Source organism: Falco biarmicus, chromosome 15 (genome assembly GCF_023638135.1).
Source record: "Falco biarmicus isolate bFalBia1 chromosome 15, bFalBia1.pri, whole genome shotgun sequence".
Classification (NCBI taxonomy): Eukaryota; Metazoa; Chordata; class Aves; order Falconiformes; family Falconidae; genus Falco; species Falco biarmicus.
Genome location: NC_079302.1, coordinates 23,915,043 through 23,942,577, shown reverse-complemented (window position 1 = coordinate 23,942,577; position 27,535 = coordinate 23,915,043). Strand labels below are relative to the sequence as shown.

The 27,535-nt window shown below is 52.5% G+C and overlaps 2 protein-coding genes across 2 annotated transcripts in view; both read left to right on the top strand.

The window, feature by feature from the left end:
- Positions 1 to 17,273, top strand: part of EDC4 (enhancer of mRNA decapping 4) — a 36,132-nt gene extending 18,859 nt beyond the window's left edge. Inside the window, exons 16-29 of the mRNA XM_056360800.1 lie at positions 43 to 131; positions 946 to 1,099; positions 1,778 to 2,241; positions 3,904 to 4,005; positions 4,998 to 5,150; positions 6,532 to 6,568; positions 7,539 to 7,719; positions 9,660 to 9,815; positions 10,572 to 10,687; positions 11,349 to 11,514; positions 12,715 to 12,901; positions 14,156 to 14,375; positions 15,081 to 15,244; positions 16,333 to 17,273. Of these exons, the coding sequence (XP_056216775.1) occupies positions 43 to 131; positions 946 to 1,099; positions 1,778 to 2,241; positions 3,904 to 4,005; positions 4,998 to 5,150; positions 6,532 to 6,568; positions 7,539 to 7,719; positions 9,660 to 9,815; positions 10,572 to 10,687; positions 11,349 to 11,514; positions 12,715 to 12,901; positions 14,156 to 14,375; positions 15,081 to 15,244; positions 16,333 to 16,525 (2,382 nt within the window). The 3' untranslated portion in view covers positions 16,526 to 17,273. The remainder of the gene's footprint in view (positions 1 to 42; positions 132 to 945; positions 1,100 to 1,777; positions 2,242 to 3,903; positions 4,006 to 4,997; positions 5,151 to 6,531; positions 6,569 to 7,538; positions 7,720 to 9,659; positions 9,816 to 10,571; positions 10,688 to 11,348; positions 11,515 to 12,714; positions 12,902 to 14,155; positions 14,376 to 15,080; positions 15,245 to 16,332) is intronic.
- A 191-nt stretch (positions 17,274 to 17,464) lies between these two features.
- NRN1L (neuritin 1 like) lies at positions 17,465 to 20,683 on the top strand. The gene is made up of 3 exons (XM_056360230.1): positions 17,465 to 17,593; positions 19,581 to 19,740; positions 19,833 to 20,683. Exons 1-3 carry the CDS (start codon positions 17,536 to 17,538, stop codon positions 20,095 to 20,097), a joined length of 483 nt encoding a protein of 160 aa, XP_056216205.1. The 5' UTR covers positions 17,465 to 17,535; the 3' UTR covers positions 20,098 to 20,683.
- The last annotated feature ends 6,852 nt before the right edge of the window (positions 20,684 to 27,535 follow it).

The following is a 27,535-nucleotide window of genomic DNA, read 5'->3' as shown; positions in this document are numbered from 1 at the left end:
CTTCTGTCACATCCCGACAAAAAACTGTGTGTTTTCTTGCAGATCGCTGTATCTCCAGGCAGCAGTGTTAGTTCCCTGACTGCAGTCACAGCCATGAGTAGCACTTCTGTCGCAGACGCCTCCATGCCCAGGTAAATAGCATGTATGTTAAAGAATATATCTGCAACTGAGCTGATACAGCCCTTCAGGGTGGCGTGGAGCTGTAGTGTATCTTGTAGGAGAGGAGACTGTAACCAGAGTTAGAAACTGGCCTGAGTCCCAAAGTCCCTACACAGGCAACTGTTTGCATCTCTAATGCAGCTTTTGGAGCGTGCCTGTTGTCATTCAAGGGGCCAACAATAGTGTTTCATTTGTGCCTCAAAGGGTTTCTCTTACTGCATCTCAGTTTTGTTGCTTTACATGCTTCTCCCAAAGGGCTGTCATTGTTTACAGGTAAGAGAACACTGCAGCCACCAAGGACAGGGAGATAATTGGGACTGTTAGGAAAAATCTTACTAGTGTCACTAGTGGGTTGGGCTGCCTAACCAGTGAAAACTTCACTTTGGGGGGCTGGGAAAAGGACAGAGACCTATCCTGTAGTGTCCTCGTTCTCCCTAAACTCTGTACAGTGTGCACTGAAAGTATAACCGGTCCCTTCTCTCACTGACGCTTGGAATTCCAAGAGATTGCGATGCCCCTCTCTTTTTGTGTTTTTTGATTTGGTGGGTGGGTTGTTTTTTTTTGTTTCCACCTGGTATCTCTTTGGGCTGGATGGGGACTAGGAGATGCAGGTGTTAGTTGACAGGGAGTAGCTGACTGTGGTGGAAAAAGCAAGGGCTTGAAGAACACTAGTGAAGTTTGGGTTGGGCTCCTCCTTTGATCCCGTCTCCTCACCTCAAGTGTTTGCTGCAGGTCTGTATCACTGGGTTGGCCTGCTTGATTTTTTTGTCTATCTGTTTCTTGCAGGCCATCAGAAGACTTGACCGTGAGCCCCAAGATGCAGCTAGACACCAGCCTCACGCTGAGTAGCAGCAGCAGCAGCCTCCAAACTAGTCCTAGGAGCCATTCAGTTATTATCCCAGGCCTCCCCGACAAGCTAACACCAAAGGCGCCTGTTCCAGTAAGGCTCCAAATGCTGTTCCCTTCCTCCTCCTTGTGGGCCAAGGGACCTCTCTCTGTGGGCCTATACAAGCTGAAATTAGCCTTACTTAGATGATATTAACAGGGCTAGCGCCTGCCCTTTGGAAAACACAGATGCTGGCACTGATCTGCAGCCAGGTTTACCCATGTTAATGGAACTTGACCGTGTGTAAAACAGTTGCTGAAGACTAGACAGCTCTAGCTTGTGCTGTCGTTGTCACTGGTTGAACATGGTCAGCCTTTGTGTTAGGAGACAGTGCTACCTCGAAAGGTTTCTTCCTCCTTGTTGGTCTGACGAGTCTGAAACAATCATTTCCCATTCCTCAATTTTTCTTTCCAGGTGTAATGTAAAACAGGTTATGACCAAAGCTTGAAATTGAAATAAACTTTTCAGTCCAGGAGGTACTCAGTGTTAAACGTAACATTTTTCCCTCAAAGAGAAGGGATCCTGAAGCAGAGCAGGGAGGTAGAACTGGTGTTACATTTTCTCTTGGAAGTGTGTTCAAACTAGCATCAGCTGAAGTGTGTTGTTAGCACAGGGGTCACAGGAGGAAAGGATATGGCTGGCTGTTTCCAGAGGTGGTTGGTGTAAGATACCAGGGATTCTTGGGATGTCTCCACGTTACCCTGAAGGCTCTTATTTGATTTTTGTATTCAGGTCACACCAGGAAACCCCTCTTTAGCACTGGAACTGCAGGAGGTGGAGCCCTTGGTGGTCCCCCAGGCGTCTCCCACCCGTGAGCGCTCGCCAGACGTCATTTCCTCTGCTTCCACAGCTATGTCCCAAGATATCCCAGAGATTGCTTCCGAGACCTTGCAACGTAGCTTTGCAGCAGCTCCGTCTGGGCTCCCTGCAGAGGTGCTGGAGCCCAGTCACCATGCAGACAGTATGGCATCTGCTGCCTCAGCCTTGCATTTGCTGTCTCCGAGGAACCGGCACAATTCAGAGCACAGCCACCACTCTTTGGACATGCCTCCAGTGGAGGTGGACAGACTGAATGCTCCATCGTTACTGGAGACTGCTTTAACTCAGGAAAATGCATCTTCTGACAGTGTTGTGAGTCAGCCATGGCCAGCAGCTCCTGACATAACCAGAGAAACTAGGAACAGCATGGCAGACAGGTAGGTAATCACTTGGGTTTGTCTTGCTTAGGGCAATTTCTTTGCACTTGCCAAACTGATAGCTTGGTGAAAAGCTCTTGAGGTGTGATTAAACCAGAGCAGTCCTCCATCCCTCCTTTCCTTGGAGGATCTGGTGATTCAGCCTTCCTGCGTGCTTGGTCTGCGTATGCTGTGTCCTGAACTTCCTAGGCCAGCTCTAACAATTTCTGCTCTCTCATATCCCTTGCAGCATAAAGGATCTCTGTTAAGAAGGTGAAAAGTCTGCTTTATTGACCTTCTTGTTCACCTGGGAATGGACAGTTGAGATGGGATTTTTTTATTTTTTTTTTTGTACTCTGGAAATAAAAGCAGTACAAGCTAAAATCTGCCCCAGGGTGATGCGTTCCTGCATGTTTTTGATGAAAGGAGTCAATTGGCACATAATTGACAGGTTAATTATAGCTTAATTGTATATCTCTCTTCTAGGATTGGCTCTGTGCAGCTAGCTTTTTAAATAAAGTGCTTTAAAAGTCGGAAAATGAATGGCAATATCGCTTTGGAGTAAGCATGCAGAACAGTGCAACATCACATAGGCCTGCTTACCAGGAGCAAACTATTACACTGGAGCAGTGCTAGGATTCATCACAGAATTGGTGTCCCTGTCCTGTAGTGGGACAGGAACAGCGAGATACATCTGGCGTCTCCAGAGTCTGTCCGGGCCAGCACTGTATGCACCATGACAGCCTGCAGATACCTTCCTTTTCAACAGGACTAGCAGGCTGAGAGAGTTTGAGGGACAACAATGATGACCCAGGGCTGTTCTCTCACATCAGAATTGCAAGAGAAAGGCCTCACCTTGTGCCTCCACACCTGAGGATGCTGCTTTAGGAAATGGTCTCAATTCTGATGGCTCTGGGGAGGGCACCGAGGCTCTGTCTCTAAGCAGTGTTTTTGCTTTTGCTCATAATTTGAAGTTGAGAAAATGCTTTTATAGGAGTTCGCAACTCCCCTCAATCCCGCTCTGTCTTTGAATTCTTCAGGACTTCTCATAGCAGAATAATCAGGTTTGATATCTCTGGATCTGAGAGGGGTTTGGGCTGTTTTTTGTGGGGTTTTTTTACATTCCAGCTCAATCAAGCCATCAGCCTAGGTGAAAGTAACAAGTACTCACTTCTGTCTAAAGATCTTCCTGCAAGCTGAGTTCAGATACACCTAGTTTACAGCTTGGAAGCACATGCAATTTGCTTTCAAATTTGCACGCTTCCTCAGACACTTGAAAGAACTGAGAAGCACTGATGACTTTTGCCCCAGTGATCAGTATTACTTGAGGAAAAACAAACTGGAGATGAATGCTATTCACTGAAGTATGCTGTACTGCCCATTTTGAGTAGTGGCTTACCTGTCTTGCATGAATGTCTGCTTGGGGATTGTTCTTGGTTATGCATAAAGCATGGCTGAGCTGCTTCTCCCTTCTTAAGGCTCCTGGGAAAACACATGGAAAACTTTTGAATGTTTAGCACTTCTAAGCAACACTTGCTGCTTTCTGGATCCATGCAGATAGTTGTGAGTTTGTTTGGTTTAGACCTTCTATCAGGATCCCTCATGAGAAGTGGAGTGAACAAACATCCAAGCCAAATGATACTTTCATGACGGTATTTTCTGGGCTTTTTTCCCCTCCTCTAGCCCAAGGGATGAAGTTGAAGAAAAGCACAAGAGCTCTTCCTATCATCGACACAGCTACCACCTGCTGCAGCATGACAGCCAGGATGCTAGTGCAGAACAAAGGTACCAGAGTGCTCAGCCCCCTCTCTCGCCCTGCATGGACTCAGTTCAGGCTGCATTCGTGCTTCTGCCCCCAGCAAGCCTTCACGTGTGGGGTGAATGTCTTTGCTTTGTCTCCTGACTTCATGTGTTTATGCAGTCCAGCTTCTTCCGTAATGTTCTGATGACTTCAGCTGATCATGAGATTGGCCTCTGAGCACTGTCAGATTTACTTTCTGTAGGGAAGGGTTTAACTGTGCTGTTCCTAAGAGTGGATCAAGCTTGGTTTATTTGCCAGTGAAAACCTATTAAGGGATAAGTTTCCAAATACCGTGCCTTAAATAAGGTAGTGAGGGTATCTAAGGAGTTAGCTGCTTGCTTTTGACACCTTTGCTCCCTCACAAGCCATCCTAAAGTTCTTGTGGGCACATTCTGTGTGCCTGGCAAGCTCAGCTCTGTTTGACAGCTGTGGGTTCGTTCATAATCCACACTTAAATTCAGACTGAAACGTGCAGTCTATGTTGGATGGCTGGTCAGCAGCTGAAAGACTCCAAGGTACCAAGGATCACGTACTTCCTAGGCTCAGCCTGAACTCTGTTCCCATAATACTTGCTGCATTAAGTGCTTTCTGTCTGTAAAGCTGTAGGGAGATGCTATGCTCGAGTTCCCTGCTGGGTCAGCATCACGTCCTAGGGCTTATGTGCAAGTGTGTGTATGCAGTAAGAGCAGGCATCATTCCACTGCACTGCCTGAGCCATAGTTGTCCCTAATGCAGAGACCCTTCCAGTCTTGTTACGCAGTGCTTGAGCTCAGCCTGAGCAGACCTGGATGAAAACAGAGCAGCATGTGCTGAGCTCTGTGGAGGTCTCTGTGTTAAAGATCAATGTGGCAGGTGTCCTTAGCTGTGTGACTGGCCACGTGTGGATGAAGAGCAGAATGTGAACTCCCTCCCTTCAGTGAAGGCTAACACTGTCCAGTATTGCAAGTGATGTCTCTCCCCTGCTGTTCCTTCGTAGTGATCATGATGATGAAGTCGCAAGCTTGGCTTCTACGTCAGGCGGATTTGGTGCCAAAGCGTCTACGCAGAGGCTGCCTGTGAAGGACTGGAAAGCCAAGGCATCACCCCGGGCTTCCCCAAAACTAAAGCGGAAGGGCAAGAAAGATGACGGGTATGCCGGGCTGGCCAGAGTACAGGTGGCTGTGGGACCAGCTGTGCAGGGTCACAACCTCACATAGCCATTAGCAGTGAGACCAGGGTCTGAGGTTGGGCAACAGCCAAGTGCTCCCAACCCTCACCTTGTTTTGCAAATGGCAGTAACCCCACACTAAGTGTTACTGGTTACTCGGACTCTGACTGCCACTTGGGGATGTGGGAGTAGGTTCTGCACTATGTTTCCAGCTGGGAATCAAAATCCAAAATACAGCCTGGGCTTCGGAAGAATGTGTGGCAGGTAAATTGCACATTGTGGGGGGACACTGGATCCATTTGTTGGTTTCAGTGAAGGCTCCATTGGAACTGTGATGCTGTGAGTATAGCTTAACATGGCCTCCATTTCTAATTGGCTTCTGAACGCTGGCACAGTGCCCTTGTTTGACAATATGTATCATTTGTTACCTGCTTGCTGCCTTTGCTGTTTCTAAACGTGCCCATATGCATGTCTTATAACTGAAAACTGATGACTGGGAAGGTCTGCCCAGAGCAAGTTAGACCAACCTGTCTGCATTAATGTGAGGAGAGCAGCACAGCTGCACAGGGCACTCTCTTCTTGTGTTCCTGTAGCTTCGTGATTTGGATCTCTAGCTGTGCAGATTACAGCAAAGATGGCCTATGGCATTACGTTTCTTGTTGTGGTCCTGTACTATGGCGCCCAGAAGCTCTTAGCCTCTGAAATGACTTTCATTTTTCCTGCCTCAGTCCTTTTTAAGTTGCTGAATGGATGCTGTCTGGGAACAACAAGCATTTACTTTCCTTCTCGTAGCATTTGAGTATTCACATATCTGTGACTTTGATGGAAACGTGCGATATTAGTGGATCAGTTCAGTGTTTTTCTTTATTCTGCTATATATGCTGGAGTGCATAGTTTCTTCACCTTGAGAACTGGAATCATTCTAGATGATTTGAAGCTCATTAATTCTATATTTATTGAATGGGCACTTGGTTTTTCTTTGTGAAGTATTGGGAGACCTTCAAAAGCTGTTTGGCAAAGCCTTCTCTGGCTTTGAATGTGGACAAAACTGAAAAATCGGTGTGCACTGTTCTTTGTAAGGGTCCTCATTAAGACTTGGTTCAAGTCTCCTCCCTACCAAGGGACCAGTCTATAAGGACCTTCAGGGCCTGGGGATAGTGCAGTTGATGGAGTCACAATGCTGCAAGGGCTGGGATTTCAACACCTCCCCATCGCTCTTCGTGTTATACAAGGCAAAACAGAAGTATGAGCTGGAGTGTAAAATCTGAAGCAACTGTAAAATGTGTGATGTGTTTTAGCAGAAGACTTGGGTAATAAGAGCAGTTAATTGACATAATCGAGTTACTACTATTTTTATTTGCAGGGATGTGAACCAGTCACCAAGATCATCTAACAACCAGGTGAGTCAGAGCTGCTCTACAATCCATCCCAAGGGCATGATGCTTCAGCTCTGTTTACTGTCTGACTAAAGACCTGAGAGAAAATTCATCCCAGTTCCTTGAAGCCCCTGCTGTGCCCAAGCAGGAGCAGGCAGAGGTGCGGCTGTGCTGGGGCTTGGCATTACTCTGTTCTCTGACTCACACAGCAGAGAAGGAGCTGCTCCGTGCTGTCCAGACTGATGCTTCCTTCTCACCTTTGCATATCGATGTGCATTTCTGTGTTCTCACAAGCCCTATATCTAAGATGCTACCACTCATTTCCTCTTCCCTGCCAAGATGACTCGCATATGTCGGCAGCAGGGTAAACTGTTCCCAGCAAAGTAAGGGTCAGAGTGGGACTGGCTTGTTGGCATTCCGTGTCTCTGTTGATAGTAACTTCATATCTGGCAGAAAATGCTCTCAGCTGCGTTGCATACACTTCTTAAACTGTCCTTGATATGTGTGTGCCTCCTTCAGATACTTTGAGCAGGTGAAGAGACAACAGTTATAGATGTATACTTCTCCGGTTGTTTGGTTGTTCATAAGTAAGTGGAAAGAGCTGAAAAAGTGTTCTAGGAAACCTCCTTCTTACTCTACTGATTGTACAGCTCTTTCATAAGTGTTTGAGGTAGTTATTTACATTTGCAGGCCTAAACATACTCTTCTCAGTACCTGGCCAAAAGTGAACAGGATCTTTGAAGGGGGTCTTGAATCTAAGCAGTTAATATTTTAAGCAACCATTTATGAATTGCATGTAGAAACTTCATGTACCTTGCTTTATCAGTGTATTTCTTGGGACAAAAGTCTTAGAAATAGAAAATGAGGCCAGCTTAATGCCTGTTTTGTGTATTATGCTTCAGTGCTAGGCACAGGGGTTGACTTAATGCCCTGCAGAAAGCTTGACTGACCTCCGATCCTGTTAGACATGAATGCCTGTCCTCTCCACACATAGGTGACACCAGAGTTCCAGGACGAGCTGATGTGCATATTGAGGAGCCAACAGCGGGAGCTCTCTGACCTGCGTCAGAACCAGATGGAGCTGCTGCAGAGACTCACGGATCACCTTGATGCTATTCAGAGCTCCCTTATGGGCCACGTGGAGAGGGTGATTGACTCCCAGCAGGAGCAGGAGCGTATCCTTGTTGGCAAACATTGTGTGGCAGTTGAGGAGTGGAAGGCTGCAAGGCAGACTAGAGACATGAGGAAGGCTAAGAAAGTTCAAGGATCTTGGCAGAGTCGACTATAGGTGCAGTAAAACTGTCTGGCTGTGATATAACTATTTCAGTTCCTCTCAGTCCCTTTCTAAGGGCAAGAAACTCAGAACAGAGAAGAACTGACACTTTCCTCCATGCCACTAAATCTTCTAGTTACCCATTAAGATGCTAAGTGCCACAATGCTGGAGTAGACTAGAGGTGCACCAAATACGTTATCCTGTCAGTCAGTGGCCAGTTGCACAAAAGTAATTATGGGATGATCCTTTCCTTCCTTTCCTCCTTAAGGCAAGTCAGTACTTGCACCAGAAATAGCATCTGACTGCCATACTGCATAGCTGAATATAGAATTATCTTGTCTGTACCCATATATACATCGTGTGGTCCACAGGTTCCTTATGTACTGTCTGAAAATTACTTTCTTTTGGTGTTTTCAAACCTGCTATTCAATTATTCTTATTGGATTGTGAGTAGCTGGTTCCTGTACATCTTTTGCAGCACTGCATTTGGTCATGTTCCCCAAACTGAGCAGCTCTAGCCTGTTTCATGTCTGAAAGCACTCAGCTTCTGTGACATGACAATGATTTCTGTTTTCTCTGTTAATTGGTCTTGGGTTTTCCTTTTCGACCATCAGGCTGATGTGTTCATAGGCAATTCCGGTAGCTTTCTTCTGAAGTTTGGAGTCTAGAGCTATATTGTAATATTAGAATAACTTTTCCCTATCTGCACAGTTTTGTATCTGCGCTGAATTTTGTCAGCAGCTGAATTGTCCTTTCACTGTTTGTTTTGCTGGGGTTTTTTGGTCTTGTTTTTAAGATGCACGTGCATCTCAGTGTTTGTGTGTCAGCTCCTTCAAGGAGCCTGGTTGCTTCATGAGGTATGACTAGCTTTTATTAAGCCTGGGTTTGCTCCCATGCGCTGTATCGCTATGTTCACCAATTCCATCCTGTAGAAGCTTTTTTTACCAATTTGCTTTTTATGGATATTGAGCTTCCTGGTTTCTGTAGGGTCCTGATTTGGGCTGGGAAGAGGTTAATTTTCTTCATGGCAGCTCATAGGGTGGTACATTTTGGATTTGTGACCAAAACAAGTTTGATAACTCCCTGATGTTTTTTGCTGTTGCTAAACCCTGTCCAGGCCTTGTCTGTTTCTCACATTGCTTCACCAGCGAGCAGGCTGGGGTTGAGCAAGAAGTAGGGAGAAGGCACAGCTGGGACAGCTGACCCCGACTGGCCAAAGGGGTGTCCTGAACCATATAACATTGTGCTCAGCAGTAAAAGCTGGGAGAAAGGAGGAGGAAGAGGGGATGTTTGGAGCAATGGCGTTTGTCTTCCCGAATCACCGTTACATGTGATGGAGCCCTGCTTTCCTGGGGAAGACTGAACACCTGCCCATTGATGGGAAGTAGTAAATGAATTCCTTATTTTCCTTGGCTTGCAGCTTTTGCTTTACCTGTTAAACTGTCTTTATCTCAACCTGTGAGCTTTCTCACTTTTACCTTTCCTGTTCTCTTCCCCCATCCTGCTGCAAAGTGAGTGACTGGCTGTGTGGGGCTGAGCTGCCTATGGAGGCAGTTAACCCACAATACATAGGGAACACTACTGCTGAGCTTCTTTTAGCTGTTTGGCTTTTCTGCCCCAACTTCCAGAGCTCTTCTCTCACCCTGATCACTTGTTTAGGAGCATGCTGTTCTTTACAGGAATGCATCAGCAATGTCATTAGACCTCTCTTTCACCAGAGCTGCAAACTTGCTCTTAACTCAGCTGTTGGAGGCGAGGGTAGCATCCGTCTTTGTGGACAGGAGTGTTGAGAATAGAGAGGAAATCTGTTGTTTGTGCTCCTTAACGTGCCTTCTCATTAGAGAGAAGACTAGACCGAGCACTGACAGAAGGACAGCAGCGCAATGGGCAGCTCCAGGAGCATCTGTCTCAGCAGCTCTCTCAGTCCCTTTCCACTGCTGTGTGCAACCGCCTGGAGAGGACCATTCGCGAGGAGATGAAGAAGACCGTACCCCAGTGTGAGTGTTGCTGCCTAGGTTTTGAAGGTGGTTCCCTACAGCTAGCCCCGTCAGGATTGTAAGCGTGCTGTGTAAAAGTGTTGGCACTATATAAAGTAGGAGTTAGGTTACGTGAAGTCTAGTTACTGCACTTTAAATTGTTGTGGGCCCCACTGTAATCTGAGGAGTTCTGGTTTGGACAGAGTATGAGGCTCCCACGGGGGATGCCCTTCCAGAGACCATGGGTCTGACCTTCCAGTATAACCTGTAAAGTTGCTAGTTTCTGTTCAGTGCAGAAAAGCAGAAGAGGCTAATGAGTTTGGAAATGCTGAGACTCATCTGGAGCAAACTTAAACTTGTCTTTGCCCTTCCTTGACATACTGGCAACAGTCCATGTAAGGAAACATTCAAAGAAATGCTGGTGGGAAAGCCTTCTGCAGCCATTCATGTCCACCCTTCTGCTTGAAGCAGGGCTGCTCACTATTATAGATCAGGTCAGCTGTGACTTTGTTGGGGCAAGTCTTGAAAACCTTCAAGGCTGGAGATGCCATAGCCTCTCCAGTGACTTCCACAGCTGTACCACTTTCCCAGCAAAAAGTTTTTCCTGATGTCCAACCTTGGCTTCCCAGGGCAGAGCTTGTGACCATTGCCCCTTGCTGTGTCATATTCAAGAAGAGTTTGACTTTTTTTTTTTTTTTTTTTCTTCTTCTTTTGGGGTGTTGAAGTGGGACTCTAGGCTTAAAGGTGCAGCTTTTGACATGTCCATGTTGTGCCTAGGCATTTCCAAGAGCATGGACCCTGTCGCTGGCCAGCTAAGTAACACTATTGCTGCCAAGCTCACGACTGTTGAGGGGACCCTGAAAGAAAGTATCACCAAGCTAGTGAAATCAAAGGTAAGGAGAACCAGACTGTAACTTTTCCTGGGGACATTGGGTTGTCATCTGTCATCTGGGTAGCAATTCCTTACACCTCTTCCCCTCACCTGTATCTCCTGGTAAGGTTAGAGCCAGTGGTCAAAGCTTTTTCCTGGTCTCATCAGGAGAACAAACTTGTTGGATACTCCCCTGCCCACTTTGCTTCATTAGCCCTTTCTTTCATTTACCAAGTTGTTAATTTTCTACTAGAGAAGAGTTTCTCACTACAGCCAGGGCTTTTAGGGCCAACTCCTTCAGCCAGGTTGTGAAAGTTTGAGCTCCCCGCTCCATTCTGCATTCGTACTTTATTTAAGGGAGCAGAAGCTGGTTATGTACTTTTGCAGGGAATGGTGGATTGCAGGAGGGAAGCAGGGGAAGGGGAAAGGAGCCATGCCTGACTGTGCCACCTTCGGGAAATGGTGACGCTCTCAGGCAGCCGCTCAGCAAGCAGATGTTCTGCCTGCTGTGGTCATGGTGCAGCCCAGTCAGTGGAAAGAGCTGAGGGAATACACACTTGTGACACCGGGCTGTCCTTATCTGCTGTGGGTGTGTTGCAGGGACCAACAGTGTTTGTTCACATCTTTAGTCTGCAGCAGGCTGTTGTTAATTTCCTGGAATCTCTTCTGTGTGCGCTTGTAAGAACCTTACAGATACCGTGGTGAGGGCAACAGCCGATACCCTGCAGGGGCCGATCCAGTCAGCTTACAAGGAAGCGTTTCAGAGCGTTGTGTTGCCAGCCTTCGAGAAGAGCTGCCAGTCCATGTTTCAGCAAATCAATGACACCTTTAAGCAGGGCACACAGGAATGTGAGTAGGTTTTCTTTTGAGTTTTCTCTGCACAGCTTATTTGCATTAGTGGCTGACAACAAGTTGGCCTTAGGTCTTTGCCTTTCAGAGTTTCACCGGTAACTCTTTTTAACCTCTTAGCCTGTCTGCGTGCTCTGTTTCACACTTGGGCAACGGAAGCAGAAGTGAGGATATTTTTGTGGGTGGTGCTGCAAGAACAGGGCTTCATCTCTGGTCTTCATTGTCCATGCAGCAAAACATTTGGCCTCATGCTGTGAATCTGTGACTTCATTTGTTGAGTAGTGAAGCCCAGCTGTAGCATTACCCCATCCCTACATCAGGAAGATGACTGATGGAGAGGGTAGCACTTCTACAGCTAGGCACTCAGCTCGGAGGGGTGATGAGTTGGGGAAGGTTTAGAGAAGGGTATGGGGGTGATCGGAGGTTAAATAGTGGCTGAATGGCATAGGCCTGGTCAGGCTGGAAAGAAAAAAAATAAAGAAAATTGTACACCGATGCACTGGAGAAGATCTTTCCTGTTCTCAGGCTTGGGATCCAGTTCCTTGGCCTTCTGGGAGGCCAGGCAGGTGTTACTCTGCAGAGCTGGTTTCCCAGGGGGGCTGAAGTTGGCTAGTGCTAGCCCAGTGAGTTCTGTTGTCCATAGATCTGCAGTGTTTCCAGCTGTTGTTTATTTTGCACCCTTCCTCTTCCTCATAAGTCTTCCACAAGTACATATAGCTCACATTCTTCTCCCTTTCGATCAGACCAATTCATAAAATATTTTAAAATGCAGCTTTTTGATGTCTGCAGACGCCTTGTTCAAGGGTTTGGGGTATTTTTTGCATCAGAAGTATTCCTCCTTTTTCTTCATTGGCATTGAACTCCATCACTAACGCGGATCACAGTTCACACTGTGTATGAAATAAAATAACCTCACTCCCCCCTTTATCTTGCCTTGAACAAAGAATGCCTCTAAAGGTCTGTCATAAGAGGACTCGTGGCTTTGTTGCTGGGTCAGGTAATCCTGCATAATGGGGAAGCTGGAAGCATGGTTTCTAGGTTAGTGTAATGCAGCCCAAAACAAGGCTTGTGTGTTCACCAGGCTCTCCGGCACTCGTACGCTGGGTCAGTAATTGTTTCTGCTGGAGAATGTGTACAGCCTGGCAGCTGGATTTCTGCAAGTACCAGCAGCACAAATGTCTTCCTCTCTGCTTGTTGCAGATATCCAGCAGCTTGAGACTCACTTGAAGAACAGGAAGGTACGAGAGCAGGAGGCCCGGGACCCGCTGCTGAACCAACTCCGACAGCTCATCACCACCTTCCAGAGCACCACGGAGCAGTTGGCTTCCACTGTCGCAGCCAGCGTCCATGCTGAGGTGCAGCATCAGCTGCATATTATCGTGGGCAAGTAAGTTGACAGCTGGGCTTGTGGAAAGAGATGTCAGAGGTATATATGTGTTTGTTAACACAAACCTCACCCTGCTTAGTTGTGGCAAATGGCTTGTTTCCATGAGTACGGCGGGGCTGCTTGTTGGCTCCATGCAGTGTCACTGAGCACGTGAGCGGGTGCGCCCAGTGCTGTGTAGAGCACCACACGGAGACTGCGGAAGGTTTCTAACAACCAGCTGTATCGCTGCTGCATCTGGGAGCTCAGGACCTGCTTCTCTTAGGGTCCCGCGTGTGTGCTGGAGGACAGAAGGACCTAAGGCAGCCCATAAGCACACTCGGGTCTGAACGCTTCCTGAAGATCATTTTGGAACAGGCCTTCTGAAGGCTTTTCTTCTTGACTCTGTGTCCTTAGGCGTACCAACAGTTTTTGCAGGTTACTCTGTCCTCCCAACTGCTCTTGCAGCAAGTCGTGCTTGGCCATCCCAGTGGTGCCTTCAGCACATACACGCTGTGAGGCTGGTGGCAGGTTGCCAGGCACTAAGATTGGCTGGTGGTCACCTGGGGGCAGAATGCCCCTGTCTATTTTAAGCCACTAGAGCATATGTCAGAGCATATTGGGGTCTTCCATGCAGATTAGACTTGCCAGGGAAGGCTACCAGAGTAAATTCTGGTCTTGCTGCATGGGCTGTGCTTGTTCCCAGGGAAGTCCTGATATTCTACCTGCAGAAGAGCAGGTTTGATGCTTGGCACCCTGTGTAAGAGGGGAGGATCTGGGCCTTGGTGGGAGAGGTGTAACATGCAGCAGCAGAGCCTGCACTGTGAACTGGTCTTCTGTGGAAAAGTCACAGGCTCGGTTAAAATGTGTTCTCATTCTGAAGGTGTCATCTGCAGGCTAGGATTCTGCAGTCAACAGATCGGATGTAGGAAGCTGGGCTTGTTTGGGGATAAACCTACAGCTTTAGCCTTGCTTGTAAGCCAGAGACATTAAAGATTTAAAATGCTATATAATGAGAGACTTAGTTCCCTGAAACACCACTTTCCCGCACAGAATCCTAGCATCTTCTGCATGCACCCTGGGACATTGTGGTGTTGGCCACAGAGCTGCCTTGTGCAGCATGTTTCCAGTGCCTCAGAACCATTTGTGTTAACCCTTTGGGAGCCACACTACAATAAGCAAGCAAGCCTGTGTTTTCTTGCTGGTACAAGCTTTGTGCAATGTTGTCCCTCAGCTCTTCATTTTCAGAGTTGCCTTGGGCTTTTTTTTTGTTTTTAGCATGCAGGAGTCTATTTTGGCCCAGGTGCAGAGAGTCATTAAAGGAGAAGTGAGCCTGGCTATGAAGGAGCAGCAGGCAGCTGTCACCTCAAGCATCGTCCAGGCAATGCGCTCAGCAGCCGGGACTCCGATCCCCTCTGCTCACTTGGATTTCCAGTCTCAGCAGACTCACATCCTTCAGCTGCTCCAGCAGGGACACCTCAACCAAGCTTTCCAGCAGGTACCTAAGTTTCCAGCAGTGGGCATTGCTGCCTGTTGGGGGACGGAGTGGGGGGAGAGGGGCTTCTTGAGGTAGAGACGTAAACCTACAACAACTTCTGCAGGAGCTGACTGAAAAGACCTGTGGCAGCGGACTGTTTGAGGGGTGCTGTTGCACTCATGCAGGTCAAGCCATGGAAGTTCCATGTTTCAGTGGTGGTGCAGTTTCTTCTTCCCTGCCCATGCCCTGTCAGGACAGTGTCAGTGCTCCAGTAAGCCAGAGTGTTTTGCGATCAGCAGTGGCACATGGGGCACGCCTGAAGAGCAACAGCTTCATAAGCCTCTCTGGGCAGATCTACCAGCTGGGGCCTGACCTTGCCTTTGCCTTTGAATATGTAGGCAGATCCATTTGAGCTGCTGCAGACAGACTCCTCTGGGAATGGTAGCAATGCCATGCCAGTGGGCTGGCACGGGATGTAGATGTGGCCCTGCTCTGTGCTGCCAACTGTAACCTGCTCCCTGCTGCCTGGTTGTGGTCTGTTCAGCTTAGAACAGACGCAGGTGTCCTCAGAGTGTAGACTGGGAGAGGGTTTGCAGAGAATTCTGCTCCCAGAGGAGGCTGGCAAGCCATGAAGCTGTCCCAAGACAGAGGGCTGTCTCTGCTCTGTCCTGTCTCCCTCACCTGCCTGTTGTTTCCTCTGCATTTCTAGCTGTATCTTCCTTGCAGGCTCTAACAGCGGCTGACCTCAACTTGGTTTTGTACGTCTGTGAGACTGTGGATACTCAGCAAGTATTTGGCCAGCATCCATGCCCACTGTCCCAGCCTGTGCTGCTCTCTCTCATTCAGCAGCTCTCCTCGGATTTGGGTACTCGTACAGAACTGAAGTTGAAGTGAGTATGATCAGAGTGCTGGGTCTGAACCTATGCAGACCAAGGAACAATTCCCCTGTGGAGGCAAAAGGAGGGATAGTGCCACGTTTCCTGGGCAGTTTAATATCCAGAGTGACTTCTCCCTGTCCTCAGTTCTTAACCCATCACTGGACCTTGCGTCAGCAGTTTCTGGTTGTGACTGCCACAGGTTTGGTGGGACGTGGCAGCAGGAGCTACTGGAAGTCATGTCTTGTTAGATGTTCCAAGCAAAGTTTGTGTGACAGAATAGTGACTGTGCTGATACTTGCCATGAACATTTTTAGTGAGCGCGTCAAAACCCTGTTCTCTGCCCTAAAAAACTTAACTTGTTACAGTCAAAACCCGCAGGTACCTTGGCCTCTATGGAAAAGTGACTTGGAGTTTTTTAATGCAAGTTAACAATAGGGATAAAGCAAGCTAGAAAACCAGAAAAGGAGCTTTACAGACGAGCTGCTAATTAGAGTTAAATTTGCTGCTGTGAAGTTCAAACTGGTCTGTTAGTGAAAACCTAACCTAATTGCAGTGACCACATTGCTTTACTTGGGTTGTGGTTTCAAAGTTTATGGCTCCTCTGAACTTCAGAATGGCTTGTTGGTAAAATTCTTGCTCTTCCCACACCCCTTTCTGGGTAAGACATTGGAAGAAGGCCTTAAATACATCCCTATGTGAAATTAGCCTCACTGGTGAGGATTTTTACTTCCAATAAGTGATTAATTCTGCTAAAAAGACATCAAAGAAAATATCTAGTGCTGTGACCAGGCATGGCCTGTGGCCAAGTGCCACCTCCAGCACTGCAGGGTGTTCTGGCTTGCCATTGTGCCTGGTTTAGGCAGCCAGCTTGTGCTGCACATCCTGCAGGCTGAAAGCTATAGGCTGCCCTTATGTGTTGAAGAAGAGATAAGTGAACTCTGCTGTGAGTCAGTAGCATTTATTTTCTGATGGCTAAACATACTGCATTGAGTTTGGGTGGATGGTGGAGCAGAAATGCGCATCTTCCTTGCTGAAATGAACTGAATCGGAATGGGATTGTGTGTTGGGCTTGGTTCTAACCCTGATCTCTCCTCCTTTAGTTACTTGGAGGAAGCAGTGATGCACCTGGACCACAGTGACCCCATCACCCGAGACCACATGGGGTCGGTCATGAACCAGGTGCGGCAGAAGCTCTTCCAGTTCCTCCAGGTGGAACCCCACAACACGCTGAGCAAGCCTGCCCGTCGTCTCATGATCATGCTTCAGGGCCTGGTCACCCCTGGCATGACCTAGGAGTTCCTGGCTACCTTGTGGGCTGCTCCGTGGAAGCCCACCAGCAGCTCCAGTAGTTACTAACCACGTATGGCTTGTGTTAAGAGCTCTTGCCAGGAAATCTATCAACGTGTGTGTGATGTCTCTAAGGCAAGCGCCATCTGTGTATAGTCCCAAATAGTCACTGAACGCTCACTTGGCTTATTTTTCCTAAATAGCCTCTTTTTGACAGAGTTAAGTCTCTTCTTCACCTGCCCATCCGTCCCCGAGGCCTGGCTGGCAGTCCAAGTCGCATTCGGTAGAAGCTGGTGGATGTCTGAGCCCTCTAGTTTGGCATCTGCCAAGGGCAGTGGGGGCCGAGTGCTGAGCCAGGGGGGCTGCCGTGCTGGCCACAAACCAGCACCCGGTCCTTGGTCGGGGACTCGAGCTGTGCCTCCCTCCTGGGTGACGGGCTGCGGGGCAGGAGGGGGGTCACACCCTGGGCTCTGCGCGGCTGCCATGGGGGCTCCCCAAGCAGGTGTGGGCAAGGGGGGGCTGTATGTGCCCCCCCGGAGCCGCTGGGGTGGTGCTGGGGGTCAGGCCAGCCGGGCAGCAGCCCCTTGTGACCATCAGTTCTGTTGTGTGTTGGAGCATGTCCATGGTTCAGGCGTTGGTTTTGATTTTACACCAAGGTTTTTCTTTTTGTCTAAATTTTGAAATTTTGGGTTTTTTTGAAATAACATTAAAAACAGTTCAATAAACAACTTTTTGAGAAAAAAAAAAAAAAAAAGCAACACCTCCCCTGGGTCCCTGCTTCTGTTGTGCCACCCGGGGGTCAGGAGGAGGTGGGACCGGGTAGGGCGCGGGCTCCGTCTCTCGGAGGGCGCAGACAGGAGCCGCCCGTTCCGCTCCCCGCGGCGCAGCCCCCTGCCCCTGCCCGCTCGGGGGGGTGGGGCGGGCCGGGGCGGGCCGGGGGCGGTGCGGCGGGGCCGGGGCTGCCGGCGGCGGCGGAGCGGGGAACACACGGCGGCGGTGGCGGCGGAGTCCGCACCATGGACCGCGGCTGGTGGCGGCTGCTGGGGGTCGTGTGCTCGTTGTTGCTGCACCTCGGTGAGTGCCGGGGGCGGGTGGGAGCGGGACTTCCGGCCGCGGGGCCCCCGCGCCGCCTCAGCCCACTCGCCCCGGGGCTCCGCGATCCGGGGCTGGGCTGTTGGGACCGGGGCAGCGCCCCGAGCCGGCCCTGGCTGCTGACCCCAGGCTGCTGCCAGCTGCCCTCGCCCGGGGAGCACCCAGCAGCCCTGGCACCGGCGTGTCCCTTCCACGCTGCCCCGGTGCTCCCAGAGCCGAGGAGGGACACGGGGGGCTCCAGGCACGGCGCGGGTACCCCGCGGCATCCCTGCCGGAGGAGGGGTGGGGGCCCGGGGGTGCCCCGGGGCCGGCGCTGAGCGGGGGACGAGAACCGCCCGGCCGGGGCGGTTTCCAGGCTCGGAGAGTGGGTGATGGCTCAGAGCCGTCCCCAGGCGCGGGGCGGCTGCGTCGGCACTGGCTCGGCTGCGGGGGCAGCGGGGGGCTGCAGCGCGCTGGGGGCTCCCTGTGTGCCTCTCCCTGGGCTCCCTCCCCGGCCGAGCCGGGGCAGGTTTTTCCTCGTGGTTTGGCCACGGGGTAGCGGAGGCGATTTGCCCTCCTGGCTTCTCCTTCCCGGCTGCCTTGTGCCGAGGGACCGGGGCGGAGGGGAGGGTCGTGCCGGGCGTTAGGGGAGCCCGGGGGGCCGAACCGCAGCCTGTGTCGGGGACCAGCCCCGAGGGAAGGCACCTGCCGGCCGCGGCCGGTGTGTCCCTGCGCTGGGGAAGATGCGCTTGTAGCCCAACTGGGTCAGAAGAGGAACAATGGATCTCCCTTCGGTGCTACCTGCGACATTTGTGACCCACATGGCTGGTGTCACCCCGAGACCTTCCTTGGCGATATGCTCGGGGAGGGGGGTGTCTCGTCGTGAGCACCCGCTGAGCTCCGTGACGGGCTGGGGTTCAGGCTCGCCCCGCTGTTAGTCTCGGCCACGGCCCCTTTGCTCGGGGCCTGGTTCCAGGGGCACCGGCGTGGGATGCCAGCGACACGGCACACGGCTCCCTGGAGACATCCTGGCTGCCTCAGCAGCCACCGGGCAACTTTCGCCTGCTTCTGGGGTCACCTTCCCACAGGGATCCCTCCGGGACTGTCCTCGCCTCGCGCCTTTTAAGCATCCTCAGCTTAGAGACCTCCCAGATGCACACCCCCGCGCTTCCAAAAGTCTCCCAACCCCTGTGACTTGGCACAGGAAACCCACCAGCCCTGCGGGACCCCAGGGGCAGAGCCGAGGACTGCGCGGTGTTTCCCTGTCACCCAGCCACACACCAGCTCTTTCTGGGCGTCCCCCGGCCATGGATGCACTCGCAGTCATCCCCAGCACATCCCGTCACCAACTGTCCTGTGGCCAGCACGGGGGTGTGGCCAGTTCCCGTGGTGAATCCTTGCGGAGCAGAGCAGGGAGCTGGGGCTTCACAGAGTGAAACAGCCAGAGTTGCGCTTGTGCCTCTTCCTTTTGTTCTTTCCCTTTTCCCCCTTTCCATTTTTCCCCTTTCCATGTTTCCCCCTTCCCCCTGCACCTTTTTCCCCTTTTCCCCCTCCCCGTTCTCTCCCACTGCAGAAGGAGCAGGTACTCCAGCTTGACAAGCCTTTGCTTTTGGGTTTTTGTTTTTTTTTTTTTTTTTTCTGTTGTAGTCACAAATTAATCTTTGCTGTTAGGGGATAAAAGCCGGGACAGATGGCTCTGGGGAGAGCCCGGGAGGCCGCGGCGGAGCGGCCAGCGTGCCGCGCTCCCCTGCAGCTGATGGCAGCATCGCTGTGGGGTAATTGCATCGTGCCACGTTGGGCTCCTGGGCCAGGAGCAAAGGCTCACCCCAAGTGCCTGGGGAGAAGGATGCCAGGAGTCTGGTGGGATGCGGAAGGGGGTGCCAGCCCCTCACCAGATTTTGGAGCCCGGTGACAGTGGTGCACCCCTGAGCCGGGCAGGTGATGGCCATGGGGGAGTCCATGAGGGCTCAGCTCTGTCTCTCGCCTGCAGCCACCAGCCAGGAGCCCATCAGCATGGCGGGGAAGTGCGACACCATCTACAAGGGCTTTGCTGGCTGCCTCATCAGCCTGGGGGACAGCATGGCCCAGAGTGTTCGGCAGCAGCAGGAGGAGGGCGGGGAGGAGGCACAGGAGCTGGACACCATTTGCAAGTGAGAGTCCCCATCCCTGTTCTGATGGGAGCTGCTGGGATGGCTGGTGACCTGCCACCAGCGGTCCCAGCCACTCCTGCCCATCTCCCCAGGTCCTGGGACGACTTCCACACCTGTGCCAGCGAGGTGCTGTCAAGCTGCCCTGAGGAAGCAGCCGCCATCTGGGAGTCGCTGCGCCAGGAGTCCCGCAAGATCCAGTTCCAGGGGAACCTGCAGGAGCTGTGCAGCACCCAGAGAGGCCTGGCCAGTGCCCGCGGCTCACCAGCTGCTGAGACCAACCACGCCACGCTGCGGGGCTCAGCCACCCCCCTGCGCCCCCACCTGCTGGCCCTGCTGCTGCTGGTGCCCCGGCTCTAGCCCTGCATGCCCGCGGGGTGCCCAGGTGATGCTCCGGGTCGGTTCCCCAGTGCTGGCCGGGCACAGACACCTGTGTTCCCCGCCGAGCCCATCTGCCCCTCAGGCATCCCTCGCAGGGCACAGTCCTCTCCTGCAGCCCTTCAGATGGATTTATATTTATATTAAAAAGACGCTTTTACATTTCTCCCGTCTCTCTGCCATGGGATGCCCCTCACGCCCTTCCCAAGCTCCAGATTTTCTCTGGGGATTGGAGAGGAGATGCTGCCTGGACCAGCCCCCAGGGGGGTCGCCATGGGTCTCTGTGGCTCTGTCACCCAGGCACATTGCCTGTGGCTGTGCTGGGCCCCAGGGAGAGCTGTACCGGGGATTCCCACGGCTCTGCTGCTCCCTGACAGCAGCTTTCAGGGCTAGGCATGAAGGATATTCCCTTTAGAGGTCAGTCAAGTGGTTTCTTTATTTTAAAGGGCATCTTAGAAAAACATGGTGCATGTATTTCTCTTTTCTTTTTGACAGCCAACAGCTTGTCTGATGGGCAACTCCAGTGGCATCAGACAATTTTCTGAAAAAAATCCTATTTTCCATCCCTTTTATTTTGGTCCTGCTGTATTCAGTCTTACTAATGGTCATGAAGGAGATGGGGGTTTGCAGAGAAAAGAGGTGTTTTTGTAGCTGAGATGATATAGGTGAAAAAAACAGGGAACTGAAGCGCTCATCCAGGTCCAAGGGGGACTTGGTGAAGTTAAACCAAGTTGATGTGCTGGAGCTTAACTTGGTTCAGTTTGTGACTATCAGCAGAAGACGCTGTTATTCCCATCTCTGTTGCTGTCATGCGAAAACTTCAGATTTTTTTTTCCTAGCACACTAAAACCCATGGTGGCAAACCAGTACCCCTGCATGTGGGCAAGGTGGCCTCCCCACCCTCTGGGGAGCAGCCTCTCCCCTGACCCACCACCTAAGGGGATATTAAAACTGCTAATGGGCCACCCCATCTATTGCACAGACCAATGGCTGGCTCCCAGCAGTGGGTGGATCTGGCTGGCACGTGGGAAACTGTCCTGCTCTGTAAAGGCAACAGCACCCTGACTGCCAAAATCCTCCGGCCAGTGCCAGTGCCACCATGCCATGGATGGCACGAGGCTCAGCTGCGAGCAGGAGCGATGAGAAAAGCAGCTACATGCCGTGAGTAGCGAGTTGCTGCAGTTTCTTTGATCTCCGGGGTGACTTCAAGGCCGTCCCAGGAACGCTGCCGTGGCTGGTCCCGGCACAGTTGTGGTTTTGCTCCAGGGAAGCCTTTGTGCGCTGGGTGGTGACCGAGAGCCTTTGGTGGGTGAGCAAGAAAATTGTTGCTGTTCTTGTTGAGCCAGGGAAAATTATTGCTTGTTTCATTGCAAAACCTCTTCCTGCAAGGTCCGGTCACTTAAACGTGTGATCCCCAAACCTCTGGGATGTCACCCCGGCTGTGCCGGTCCCCTGCCAGCCTCCGGGGCCAGGAAATGCTGCCTCTGGACTGTTGTGTTGTGGTGCATCCCGGGGGGCTAAGCGATGGCTGCCGCTCCCTCAGCTTTGCAGGGGGACCCCATATTTATTTCATATTATTTATGTCATTAACCAGCCTGGAGCTGGCTTGGGGGGGTGTCAAAACCAGGACTAGAGGGACACAAAGCATCCCACGGGGAGGAGCGAGGACAAGCTGCCGGCAGCCTTTGCTGAGGGACGGTACCGAGCCCAGGGCCAGGTGCCCTGCGGGACATGGGGCAAAACGCCGTCCCTGCTCTCCTTGGCCAGCAGCTGCCGCTCCCCGTGTTTAACGCCAGCGCCGGGGAGATAATCTGCTGATTCTTTTCTTTCCAGTTCCTGACAATCCTGTGTTTAAGGGTGAATTAATGCCGGATCCCCGCAGGGTGGCTAAGAGGATAAACGCTGGCCGGGCGCTGGCCATGCACCGCACAGCACCCGTCGCTCCGATGGCACCTCCGTGGGGCCAGGAGCAATGGGATCCCTGCTTCCCTGCTGCTGGCTGCTCCCCGGTGTCCTGCAGCAGGGTGGTGGGAGGTGGCCAGCAAGCTGGAGGGCCACTGAGACGGTGCTCTGCCAGGCCATCACCACAATGGTGACACTGGTGTGCACCAAACCATGCTGCTCCGATCAGGCCGGGAGTGTGTGCATGCCTGGCAAGACCCGCAGGCACCCGTCAAGTCCTCAGAGTGTTTGATCCTGCACTCAGAGAGACACGCCACACACATCCCATGCCCTGAAAGATGTCACTGCATGTGTCCCACACCTTTGGCTATGTCACCATGTGTCCTGATGCCAGCACATGTCACCACACATGGCCCACACCCTTGGCTATGCCACCGCACATGTCCTGCAGCTGGAAGGTATCACCATATGTGACACTAAAATATGTCACCACACATCCTGCGGGCACCGATGGCTCTGGGGGGCTGGGGCTGGAATTTGGGGATGCTGGGCTAGGACAGGCTGGTGGGTCACTGCTGCTTGGTGACCCTCACGGTGCAAGGGTCCATAGCAAAGCATCACCCTAAACCCACTGTCACTGTCTCACCCTAACCGTCCCTCAAGGAGGTGCCTGCGAGGCCAAGAGTGGCAGTGTGATGGCAAGGACGGGCATACTGACCCCTAGGAGAGCTCTCCAGGTGCTCCAAAACCGGGACAAGCAGCCGGTGTCTGCCCTCCCATTGCACTCAAGGGTTTGTGGCAAGGGTGTGGGACAGTCCCGCAGCCATGTTCTACTGTGGGAAGGGACAATGTCCTTGTCACTGCCCCCAAAACAAACAGCTGGCTCCCCGCACGCTGGCCAGAATCTGCCCAGGCTGACACCTGCAGCCGCTGGACGGGGTGGACGGGGACCAGTGGCCCCCAGCACTGGGAGCCTGTTGAGCACCCAGCGTGCTGTGAAAACCCATCACGCTGGTTATGAAACTCCGGTGACCTACTTTACACTCCCTGCTTTTGTTCTTAATTCCCAGATATGGCTGCTCTCCAGATTTTGCCCATCAAGGCAAATTAATTGGAGTAGATCCTAATTTGCTCTCTGCTATTCTTTGGGCAGAAGATTAAATGCTCTGCAGACATTATCTCCCTCTCTCTTTTCTAAGAGACAAACCTGAATTATTAAAAAAAAAAAAAAATAAAAGAAAGAAAAGGGGATAAAGGAAGGCCAAGTTAGGTTGAGTTGATGTTTGAATTCACTTTTTGTAATCACAGAAGAGGCCAGGGAGGCCTCTGCATCCCCAGGCAGCTGGAAGCAGATGGTGACACTATTCTGGGCAGCTGTGTGAGCAAGATGGTGCACGTGGCACAGCGACACGAGGGCCAATCTCCCGGTCACGCAGCCTGCTGCCTCCACCATGCAGTGGTTGCTGAATCCTCCATTCCTTTGCCTAGGGAAATTCCTCCTGGTGAAGCTGCTGGCTGGGGAATGACTCCTCATCTGTGAGGATGTACTTGGGTTTCTCCGGCAGGATGGGCTGGAGCTGTGCCGGGGCCATCAGTGGTGGTGGGATGGCTCTGTGCTCTCCTACAGTCCCCAGTGCCACCATTCCAGTCTGGTGTCCCCACAGAGGAACGTGCCCAGGCACCAGCCTTGCTGGGCAGAGCTGCCTCCAGCATCGCTGGCACCCCAGCACGCTGTGGGGAGAGGGAGAGTCAGGAGCCTTGTGTAGGCTGGAGGACACTGTGTCACAGGGCTGGCAGCTCTCCGAGCTCGTGTGGGGATTTCTGCAGAGCCAAATGTCCAACTTTCCATAAGGAATGCCAAAAGGCAACCTCAATCTCCATGGATCAGATGCAGTGGGAACGGCTGAGCCGGAGTCACCTCTGCCACTGGGGCCGTGCTCAGCCCATGGCCTGGCACCCCGTCTGCACCCAGCTTTGGGGCTTTTTTTCTCCAGAGAGGCATATGGAAAGTTGGATTTCTTTTTTAAGCAGCTTTAATTGAACATCCTCCTCCTCCAACCTCTGCTTAGCCTTGCCGGGACAACCTCTGGCCCAGCATGGCTGCGGAGGGATGGCCTTATAGCTGCATGGGGCTGGGATGCGGCTCAGAGGACATTCAGGTTTCCCGCTTCACCGCATGCCCATTCAATGGCAGATGAGGGACCTCGTCCTCCTCTTCTGGCTTGCTATGGCCTGGCACAGCAGGGAGCCCGGGGCTCCCCGAATTGCCCTGTGCCCTGGACATGCAGCCATGTCCCAGGCAGCTTTGGGGTGCCGGGACATACTGGGGGTGGTGCTGGTCGTTTCCATCTCTCTGCAGGCAACTGCAGCTCGTTGTGCCCCAGTAAGGCTCTGGATTCAGATGGCAGCACTGCAGGCGGCTGTTGGGTGCAAAGGGAGCTCTGGAGTTCCATTGGCTGAGCTCCTGCTCCGAGCACAGTGTGCCCTGGCGCTGGAGCAGGCTGCTCAGGGCTGTTTCTGGGGGAGCTGTGCATCTCCAAGGAGGGAGGATTCTCCACCTCTCCAGATATGCAGCATTGCCCCAGGGGTCCCAGCCTGCCTTTAGCAGCTTTCACAGGAGAAGCTGTGAGGAAGCCACTGGCAGGAGATGCAAAACCCTAAGGGGAATCCATCCTGCCAGAAGGATGGTGGCTCCCAGGAGGGAGCAGCCAGGCTGTGGGGCCATGCCTGCTGCTGCCCCTTTGTGGAGATCCCTGACACTATGGGCTGGATCCTTCCCACAGCACCAGAGGCAGGCTGTGGGTCTTGGAGGGTAGGAGTTGGCGGGGATTTCTGAAGGGGCAAGCAAGGAGGAGCAGGATGCGGCTCCTCTCTCAGGAGAGCAGCATCCTGGAAGGGAGGAGGCAGAACCAGGTGTAAGTCAATCAAGAAACAACGAGAAGGCAACCCATCTGGCTACAAAACAAGCTGTTAGACTGTGCTCTAACAACACTGCTGTATGAGTGCATCAAACACCTGGTATCAGTCCCTTCTTGTAGGAGGGAGAAAAGAACAGCAGGGCTTGGCTGGAGCAGTGCAGGTGGGAGCCCAGTGCCTGGCGGGGCGAGGGGCTGCAGAGCCTGCCCAGCACCTAGGGCTTCGCAGCCCACAGCTGGTGCCCCCAGCAGCAGGATACTTACTGGGCTCATAAACTTCTTGCTGTAACTGGAGAGATGACTCTGAAACGAGTAACAGGTTTCAGGGTTCAACTGACACTGGCCCCAAACTCAAAACAGGTGCCCAAACCAGCAGGCAGTGGATCATGTGGATGGGAGGACAGTTCTGCAAGGTCCCTGCCCACTCTCAAGCTCTGTCCCAGGTGTCACACTTGCCCCCAACCTTCCACAGTGAGCTACGGGTCCTTCCCGGCCTTGTCCCTGGGCAGTCTGCCGGGCGGATATGTTGGTTTTGTGCAGATGTCTGGTGTGATGTTCCCTTGGCTCTGGTGGGTCTCAGAGCACTACCATGGTATAAATAATACAAGAAAGAGCTGCTCTGATTGAAATTCTCAGAAGTCTGTGGTTCTGCCTCAAGAGTTCAATCCATGTTGGCTCTTTGGTATTTTTGTACTGACAATTAGCAGTGGTGATGGACCTGTAACTGCCTCATTTGGTGTTCTCATGAGCCAGGCAGGAAACAAAGCTGTGAGGAAGCAACTAATGGAAGACACAAAACCCTGAGGGAAACTCATCCTCGCAGAGCAGTTAGCCCTGTCCCAGCAGCTGTGGCCGAGGAGAGGCAGCCCACGGCTGTATGCCCATCCATAGCAGCTGGGCTGACGAGGAGAGGCACAAGCTTTTTAATTTGCTGGTGGTATCAAGCTGGGGTGACCTTGAGAAACAGCCTAAAGTAACGGGATCAGCTTTAATAGGGCCACGTGCAAGATTTTACATGTCGGGCACAGGCTAAGCCACCTTCCAGGGACAGTGCAGGGGACATGTGGCTGTGGAAGCACCTCCAGAAACAAAATGTAGGGGTTGTAGGGATGAAAATGTACCAGCAGTGTCATTACTGTGTGGGATGCCAAGAACCGGTTGATTTCCCTCATACAACTCAGCAGATTTGCTGAGCACAGTACAAGCAGCCCCTTCTCAGACCTGTCACACGTTTCTGTACCTTATCTAGAATTACACGGGAAAGAAGCTGATGACGATAGCATGCATCAGCAGCTATAACTTTCATTATGCTATGACGTACTAAGCATTTTAAACAGTTGAAGAGCCCAGGAGTGTTAAAATAAAACCAGCTATTTTTAAAAGCATGGTAGGACTGTGAAAATAGCCCCTCTCCACCTGAACCATCTCGGGAATGACGTGACAGCCAGGCTGGAAAACAAGCCCGACAGTGTCGTGTTTCTGTCTTCCCTGGAGAAAGAAGTGCCGTCAGCGTCTTTGCAAGAAGGTGTCATCCTTCATCCTGCTGCTCTCAGGTCATCTAGGGCTGAAATGTGGAGTGTTTGGTTTAAGGTTGGGGAAAGGGTATGAGGAAGAAAGTCCACCAGCAGTTACCAAGCAAGCCTTGTGGGTTTTGTGGCACTTAGTAGCTGGGGAAAAGAAAGCAGAAAGGAATGTGCCTCGTTATTCTGTTGTGCACAAGAGCTAGCCCACAGGGACCAGGTTTTCCCTGCCAAGGGAAAGGGCTGATGCTTCCGGGCAATTTTCTTGCAAAGGGAGTGTTCTTCCAGAGCCCCGAAGCCCAGCGGGGAGCAGCTCTCCCAGGCGCCGCTGGGGATCCATTTGGGCTGGGCTTGGTTCCAAAAGGGCGGCGAGGAGTTGTCCCTCCTTGGGCAGCGGGTCACTGTGGCTGCCCCTCAGAGGCAGGAACGTGGAGAGCAGGAACACCGTGCCCGTCGGGGGGCCTCCTGCTCAGCCCCTGGGGCTGGGGAGGTCCTGGGGCCCACGGGGCTGAGGGGGGTCCCAGGCCCTGTGGGGTGAGAGGGTGTCCCAGAGTGTGTGGGGCTGAGGGGGATCCTGGACCCTGTGGGACTGAGGGGGGATCCCAGGGCCTGTGAGGGTGCCTGGGCCTATAGAGCTGAGAGGATCCAGGGCCCCTGGGGCTGAGGGGGGATCCTGGGGTGTGTAGGGCTGAGGGGGGTCCCGGGGGCCCATGGGGATGAGGGGATTCCGGGGGGCCTGTGGGGTTGAGGGGGTCCTGGGGCCTGTGGCGCTGAGGGGGGGTCCCAGGGGTATGTGGGGCTGAGGAGGGCCCATGGGGCTAAGGGGTCCTGGGCCCTGAGGCTGAGGGGTGCCTGTGGAGCTCCCAGGGGCCCGTGGGGCTGAGGGGGGTCCCAGACCCCTGGCGCTGAGGCGGTCCGGGGGAAGGGGGCGATGGCCGGGGCTGGTGTTCCCGGCGGTCCCGGCAGGGGGCAGTATTGTGCGGGGCCGCCGACCAGCGCCCCATCCGCCTCGCCGCGGCCCTGCCCACCGCCGCCTCCGCCAATCGCCGCGCGCGGTGTCCCCGCCCCCTCGTCCGTCCGCGG